Raw genomic sequence first — 8,058 nt, forward strand, 5'->3', positions numbered from 1 at the left:
GGATACTTGGAGAACCGAAAGAGAAAGGAAAAGGAAATCTCATTTCTTCAAAGAACCCTCTACCCAGCTAACCCAAAGCAAAACTCACAAAAGCAGCAGCTCTGCCTCTCGGCCAGAGACTGTCCGCCGAAGCGCTCTCGACCGACTAGGCGATAGGGAACGGAGTGTGCATAGCCGCCTCTCCTTCCCTGTAGCCGAGGCCCAACCTTCCCAGCCGGGGACGAAAACCACTCCTACCTCTCTGAGAGGGCGGAGCGCGGTCCCTTCGGCCAGGAACAAGGGTAAGGTCGTGATGCTTCCTACCAATTCTCCATTTGAGCAATGGATTCTGGAAGAACATGTGCCGACGGTTAAAATCCCGTCGCACATTACTTACGATGGGACTAAGGATCCGAAGGACCATATTGCCTCCTACGAGGGGCATATGCACATGTGCCCCAGGTCCGAAGCGACCTGGTGCAAATATTTCCCTACTACTCTCAAAGCGGCTGCGTAAGTGTGGATCTCCAAGGGGGTAAAGGATGGATCCATAACAGGGTGGGACGACCTGTCCGCCAATTTTAGGAGCAAGTTTTCCACCGCGAATCACCGAGAGAAGACTACTGCTGAGCTCATGGGCCTGCAGCAAGGGGAGGTCGAAAGCCTCCGGGATTATCTGACTCGTTTCAGCAATGAGTCATCCAGCGTTTCCCAGCTGGATCAAGGGCTGGCCGTCTTTGCCATGCAAAATGGCCTTCAGTCAGGAAAGTTCCTTGACTTCATGGTCATGCATCCCCCGCAAACCTTGGAGGAAGCTCTGAACGCTTCGGATAAGTTCATCCGAGCCGAAGAGTGGAACAAAGAAAAAACCCAACCTCAAACTGGGAGTGGGAAACAAAAACAACAATCGTCTGAAGGCCAAGGCCATAAGGCGAAAGGAAAGGCAAAAGCCTCAGAACAATCTTCAGCCAACGAGCTGAAGAAGGAGAAGTCTGCTCCTTTCTCGGGCACATATGAATCCTACACTCCGCTCGCCCTTCCGCGCGCTAAAATCTACAGCGTGACAAAGGAAGAACAGAGTTACCGAAAGCCGAGACCACTACCCGAGTGGTATCAGCGAAAAAATAAAAAACAGTGGTGTGAGTTCCACGAGTCACCAGGACACAACACTGAGGAATGTATCTAGTTGAAGGACCAAATCGAGGATATGGTCGGGAAGGGGTACTTGAAAAAATATATCGCGGATCACCGCGAGAAAAAAGAGGCTGAGAAATCCGAAAAGGACTCTCGGCAAGAAATCGACTTCCCCCGAAAGAACAGCAAAACTGCGGAGGGAAAATTCCCCCCAATCCATGTTATTTTCGGGAGGAGTATGCTCTTGGAGGGAGCACAAGCATCACCTTAGGGATCTGACCCATCAGGTGAACAATGCCAGTATTCAGCCGCCCCAGTCACCGGTGCCGAACATGACGTTCACATCCGCTGATTGTCAGGGGGTGACGTACCCTCACGAGGACCCGTTGGTGATTATCGCAACGGTGGCCAACCACGACGTCAGCAAGGTTCTTGTTGATGGTGGTAGCGGAGCAAATATTTTGTTCCGAAAGGCCTACAATCAAATTAAGCTAAAGCCCAAGCATCTCACGCCGGTACCCTACCCGGTATCCGGATTTAACGGAGCTTCAACTTATCCAGATGGGAAGGTGACCCTTCCTGTCACCACCGGCTGCGACGAAGTAGCTAGGAATGTCATGACTGAATTTTTGGTCATCGACGCTCCTTCAGTGTACATCGTGATCATGGGGAGACCTATAATTCACGAGATTCAAGGGGTGGTCTCAACATACCACCAGCTCATGATCTATGTTTCGGATGTTGCCTACCCCGAAAGAATTGAAGGCAACCAAAAGGAGGCCCGAAGGGGCAACTACCTCAAGCCAACCGCCAGTCGTTCAGAAGATGACGATGAGGATGAGGAGAAAGAAAAAGAGTCAAGTTCGAAGAAGTCGAAAGGCCTAAGTGCTTCGGCCCAAGGTGCTGTGGCCAAAGAAAAAGGGCCAGAGAAAGAAAGGGCTAGCTCTTCATCTGAGCCGAAAGACTCAGAGAGCCAGCCAAAAAAGAAAAAGTTTGGGACGCTTGCCGATATAGACAGCAGGCCAGATAGTGAAGATTCCGGCCCCACAACGATGGAGCTGGACCAGCAGACTGAAACGGTTGAGTTAACCGAAGGGGACGCTGAAAAATGTGTTACAATCGGGCTAGACCTTGATCCGAAAGTCCGCGTTGAGCTCATCCAACTCCTTCGGGACTACCGAGATATGTTTGCTTTCTCGGCAGCTGACATGCCCGGGATAAGTCCAAACCTCATCTCTCACAAGCTTAAAGTCGACCCAACGTGTCGGCCAGTTAAGCAAAAGAAGCGGAATTACTCCGCAAATAAGGACCGAGACATCGCAGGCGAAGTCAAAAAGTTGCTGGATGTAGGCTTCATCTAACCCTGTCAGTATCCAGAATGGCTGGCCAATGTAGTGATGGTTCAGAAGGCAAATGGCACCTGGAGAATGTGCGTTAACTTCACGGACCTAAATAAGGCTTGTCCGAAGGATTTCTATCACTTTTCGAGGATCGATCAGCTAGTCGACTCGAAAAGTGGCCATGCCTTGCTTAGTTTCATGGACGCGTTCTCGGGGTACCATCAGATCTTCATGCACTCCGACAACCGAGCAAAGACGACATTCGTCACGAACGCTGGGGTGTACAATTACAAAATTATGCCCTTCGGATTGAAAAATGCGGGGGCAACTTATCAAAGGCTGGTGGACCAGGTTTTCGCCAATCAAAAAGGCCGAAACATGGAAGTATATGTTGACGATTCTATCGTCAAAAGAAAAAAAGATGAAGACCATGTTAAGGACCTGGCCGAAACCTTCGCCACCTTAAGAAAGCATCAAATGAAGCTCAATCCGAAGAAGTGTGTCTTCGGCGTGAAGTCAGGAAAATTCCTTGGGTTCATGGTTAGCAAAAGAGGGATTGATGCCAATCCCGCTAAGGTGCAAGCAACGCTCGATCTTCCCGAGCCGAAAACAAAGAGGGACGTTCAGCGGCTCACCGAAAGAATGGCAGCCCTCTCAAGGTTCATCTTTAGAGCCTCGGATAAGGGGTAACCCTTCTTCAAAGCCCTGAAACTCCCAAAAACAAAAGAGCTCGTTTGGGAAGATGAGCAAAGAGAAGCCTTCAAGCAGCTTCGGGAGCATCTAGCTCAACTCCCAACACTGGCTAGCCCAGTAGAGGGAGAATCTCTGTACTTATACGTGGCTGTTAGCCCAGCCACCATCAGTGCAGTGTTGCTGAGGGAAGAAAATAAAATTCAGCAACCGATCTACTTCGTCAGCCACACTCTGACGGATGCCGAGACCCGCTACGCCCTACTCGAAAAAGTTTCTTATGCAGTAGTGGTAGCCGCTCGGAAGCTGAGGCCCTACTTTGATTGCCATCAAATAGTGGTCTTAACTGATCAGCCGCTGGAAAAAGTCCTCGGCAAAGTTGAAAAATCTGGTAGGTTGGCCAAGTGGGCTTTCGAGCTCACTAAGTTCAGCATCAGCTACCAGCCGAGAGCATCCATCAAGGCTCAAGCTCTAGTGGACTTCCTGGCCGAATGCTCGTACCAGGAGACGGTAGATGATGAAAAGAAAATTTGGACCGTTTTTACGGATGGATCCTCCACCGTAAATGGTTCGGGGGCAGGGGTAGTGATAACCTCTCCCGAAGGCAAGTCCTTCGAGTATGCACTGAAATTTGCTTTCAAAGTTTCGAACAACGAAGCCGAATATGAGGCAGCAATCGCTTGCCTAGAACTGTGCATCTCTTTGGAAGCCGAGCATGTCTGTCTGAAGACGGACTATCAGCTAGTTGCATATCAAATCGGTGGTAGCTACGAGGCCAAAGAGCCCTCAATGATAGCCTATCTCGCCAAGATTAAATCAGTTATTGCAAAGTTGAGTTCAGCTGATCCCAAGGGGTCAGAATGCTCAAGTCGATGCACTCTCCAAACTTGCTATTTCAACTCTGACCGAGCTGAACCGATCTGTTTATGTGGAGGTGCACCGAGAAAGAAGTGTTGACGAAGCACCAGAAGTGTGTCGCGTTGACCAAGAACCTAGCTGGATGGACCCCATCCTAGCTTTCATGCTTCGAGGAGAAATTCTCGAAGACAAAATTTTGGCCTCCAAACTGAAGCGAACCAGCTCAAGGTTCACTGTCTTCAAGGGAGAGCTTCTGAAAAAATCCTTCTTTGCCCCATTGATGAAGTGCGTGGGCCCAACAGATGCAGATTACATCCTTCGGGAAATTCACCTCGGCATCCGTGGGAACCACATTGGGGGAAGGACCTTAGCCCACAAAGCATTCTTTCAGAGGGCCATTATCTGAAACATTGCCTTCAGTTGACCCATGTTTCAGGTATCCATTCTTTCAGATAGACATAAAACCAAGAATAATAGCATAACTGTTAGAAATTTACTTAGCTTCATCCGAAAGCAAAAGAGACAAGAAACCATCTCAGAAATCCGAAGACCAAGTCTTCAAATTTCTGGGGGGGGGGGGGGGAGGAAGAGGCACTACAAGTGCAGATTACCTTCAGTTGAAATCTTCAAGCCGAAGCTTTTTACTTAGCAAATTTTGCGAAAAATTTTAAAATTCAGAAAAGCAAACACGCAAGTTCAAAGCAAATCAATAGAAGAAACACATCAGATGCATGATAAAAAGTTATGCTCGGATTACGAGCTACAAAGTTAACTGTCTGAAAACATAGAAATAAAATATCGGCAGCCGCCCACAAGCGGAAAATAACAGCTACCGAAATGCGTATAAAGGCAAAAATAAAAAGTTTTGTACACTAAGGCAAGCTGAAGCAAAAACATAGGCAAAAAACATTCAGAAGCGGCATTTGTCATTTTAAGAGCAAGTTGTTCCGCAAGATTTTGAAGACGACTACCAGAGTCCTTAGGCTTCAGCTGAGGGGTCAGGCCTTCCAGCAACGTTGGGGTCCAAGATGGCATCAGCTCCAGCTGCTGAAGAAGTGGGCTGAACTTGAGTCTGGGCTTCACCTTCTCTTTTCTAAGCTTCCTCAACCTCAGAATCCTCAGCTTGGAGGCGATTTTCTAGATCAACCTCAGCCTGGCTGGCATATTCCATATGAGGATCTTCGGGGTCTTCAGCCCAAATCTCACATTGATACCAGTCCAAATCAGGAGCTGCATGGAGAGCCAATCTACGAGCCACCCTATACTCGTTCCTGTAGGCAGTTGAGTATTCCTCCCTGGAGTAAATTTTAACGGCTAGCTGAGCCTCAGCATCAGCCAACTTCTTTTGAACCTCCTCCAAGGTCTTCTGGGAAGACTCCTGCTGCTCCTTCAACTTGCCCTCGGCATCAGAGAGCTGCTGCTCCGTTTGCTTGGCCTTGTCCCGAGCTTGGGATAACTCAGCTTCCCTATCGTTCAGCTGAGTCTCCAAGCTGGTGATCCTCTGCCTCTAAGCCTCGAGTTGGACTCCGGCCTCAACTAGTTGGTTCTCTCTGTCTTCGCAGGCCTGGCGGTGGCGATTGGCATCAACCTCCAAGATCTTGACCCTTTGTCGAAACAGTTCTTCCCGAGCCAGCACTCGGGATTGGACCTCAGTGTCAATTTTCTGGTCGATTTTAGTCTTGAGGCTTTTGACATTGACAGCGCCGAAGGCTTTGATGAGAGCCTCACCCTCGTCCATAATCGACAGGACTTCCTTCTCCATTTCCTCGCAGAAAGTGTTGAAGTAATCCACGACTTGCTGAGCCCTGTCTTCAGCTTTCTCCTGCTTCAGCTTAGCAAGCTTTGCCTCTGCTTCAGCGATGCCCACTCTTTCTTGTAGAGTGTCAATCATCTCACAGGTCAGATTATGATTGTGGACAACCTGCAGAGTTAAGGTTCAGTTCAAAAAGTAAATAAAATAATAAATAAATGAAATGGGCTAAATCTCTAAAATAAGATATGAAAAGCCCATGCGGGGTCTGGGATCGAAGGGCCAGGCTCGGCTATCCCAGCAGTTGCTCGGACAGACCACTCTCGGACATGTTCCATCTTGGACAGTTGGGAGCAGCCGCCAAAATAAGCCTTAGCGTTCTCTCCATGCTTTCCCCAGCTCTCAGCCCGAGCGCTGTCAGGGATGGAGACTCGGCGTGCTGAAAAGCCCATGTCCCCAGATTGAAAGGTCTTGAAGGAGGGGAACGACGTTGATGGGGCTTCTTCAGCCTTGTTAGGGTCAATCGTCTCCCCTCCCTCTCGATTTCGGTCCCCATCAGCGCGGACCTCCTCATCTTCTCCAGCAGGTTGACTGGTAAGGGCGTCAACCTCTTGTCGAATCTCAGCAGTGAAGCCTTCGGGGGCTGCATCTTCAGTGGCAGCCACCTCTTCAGCTACCCCTTTGGCAGCAGCTTCACCACCAGGGAGCTCAGCAGCGCTCCCCTTGTTTGATACCTCCTTGGGAACCCCCTCCTTTGGGTTAGGGGTTCGCTGATCCACCTCCATTTCTCCAGTATGGGGAGGTGGTGGAGGGGTCTTCAGCGGCGAGGGAATTGGTGGTGGTGGTTGAGTTGGGGGTGGAGGACCCCTTATACCTCTGGGAACCCTGCCCGTGCCAGCCGCAGGCTCCCTTATTACAACACCAGCCATCGGCCTCAGCGTGAAATCGCCCAGACCCATTACACCTGGGCCCGTCCTTTTTCTTTTCCTTCGGTTCAGGGGTTGCTCATCCATACCTTCAAATTCCGAAGGATCTTCTGGTCGTGCAGGAGCTTTCCCCTCTCTCCTTCTGCTCTCTTCCTCAGACTGCAGAAGTGGGGGGCAGGAAGGGTTTGAGTAAAAAAAAAACAACAAAAGCAAAGTTCTAAAGGCCTTACCAAAGTCCTCGGCTGAGCCTCGGCTGCAGAAGTCCCTTGCTCGGCAGCACCAGAGGTTCCTAACCCTCCTTCTAAGGCTTCAATTGCCCCAGTAACCTCTTCAGCTGTCCGAGCAGCTTGCTCTTCCTCAGGCAGCAAACGCCTCAACGGATCTCGTTTGGCCCACCAAGGCTTCTGCTTTAGATAATCTATAGCAGCCTTAATCTGAAGGCCTGTCGAATGTAGATGCAGCGGACGGTCCTTCGGATCAGTGATTGCGGGAGCCCGGTCTAAGATGACCCTTTCAGCGTTTACTCCTAGCCGATTGTAGTCAATCCCCGAAGTGGCCTCGCTCAGTTCTGAAAGAAGGCAGAATAAAGGAGTTAGTTTAACGAAGCAGAATTTTAAAAATTCTGAAGTAGTTGTAAAAGAGGAAGCAAATAGAGCAAGTCCTCAGCCCCAGCCGAAGGTACTTACTGCCTCTGAACTTTCGGTTGAGGCCGACAACCGCCAGCATCTTCTCTTGGAAGGCATAGTGGGTGTCTGGAAGGCATCTCGTCGGGATGTACTTCATCCGGCCAGTTCCCCCGGGATTGTCTTGTTTCCCGAAGAAATGAATCTGCTCGTAGTTGGGGTGGCTAGCGGCATCAGGGTCTTCAGGATCCAAATCTTGCATATTCTGGTCAGGTCTGGAGAGATAGCGGGGAGCCCCGAAGAAGTGGGGGTGCTCTGGATGCGCTGGAGCCCTTACCCAGATCCACTAACCTCTCCAATCCTTATCCGAAGAATCGTTCGGCCACATAGTCAGATATTGTGGATGGCTCTCAATGCGCCACCAGCCAGAGCCATGCTGACCATATTGGCTCTGGGTGTTCGGCACAAGCTTATGCAACCTTCGGAAGCAGTGCAGGTTCGGCTCAACAGCAAAGAACCAGCATACCTAGAGATATGTCATCACATGTCGAATGCTGACAGGTGTCAATTGGCACAGGGAGATCCTGTACTTTATCAAAATATCCCCGACGAAGGGATACAGAGGGAACCGAAGCCCGTACTGTAACTGCCAATTGTACACCCCCACATACCCAGGGGGTGGACGATGAATCCTGTCAGTAGGCGCAGGCATTCGGCACCAGTACCCATCTGCCTCAAAGATGCCGTAGTGCAACTCT

General features: G+C 50.0%; 1 protein-coding gene across 1 annotated transcript; it reads right to left on the reverse strand.

Annotated features, from left to right (window-relative positions):
• Positions 1 to 5,094: 5,094 nt before the first annotated feature.
• Positions 5,095 to 7,562, reverse strand: LOC110738169. Its single transcript, XM_021918544.1, has 5 exons — positions 7,364 to 7,562; positions 6,908 to 7,245; positions 6,009 to 6,836; positions 5,590 to 5,922; positions 5,095 to 5,508 (listed from the first exon to the last, which is right to left on the reverse strand). Exons 1-5 carry the CDS (start codon positions 7,560 to 7,562, stop codon positions 5,095 to 5,097), a joined length of 2,112 nt encoding a protein of 703 aa, XP_021774236.1.
• Between the last annotated feature and the right edge of the window lie 496 nt (positions 7,563 to 8,058).

The sequence above is a fragment of the Chenopodium quinoa genome, unplaced genomic scaffold (assembly GCF_001683475.1).
Source record: "Chenopodium quinoa cultivar QQ74 unplaced genomic scaffold, ASM168347v1, whole genome shotgun sequence".
Classification (NCBI taxonomy): Eukaryota; Viridiplantae; Streptophyta; class Magnoliopsida; order Caryophyllales; family Amaranthaceae; genus Chenopodium; species Chenopodium quinoa.

Excerpts from the sequence above, each read along its gene's own strand:
- LOC110738169 (XM_021918544.1), bottom strand. The coding sequence starts at position 7,562 with ATGCAAGATTTGGATCCTGAAGACCCTGATGCCGCTAGCCACCCCAAC. Across the intron at positions 7,246-7,363 it reads CAACCGAAAGTTCAGAGGCA|AACTGAGCGAGGCCACTTCG; the intron begins GTAAGTACCTTC and ends GCCTTCTTTCAG. Across the intron at positions 5,923-6,008 it reads CGATCCCAGACCCCGCATGG|GTTGTCCACAATCATAATCT; the intron begins GCTTTTCATATC and ends TTAACTCTGCAG.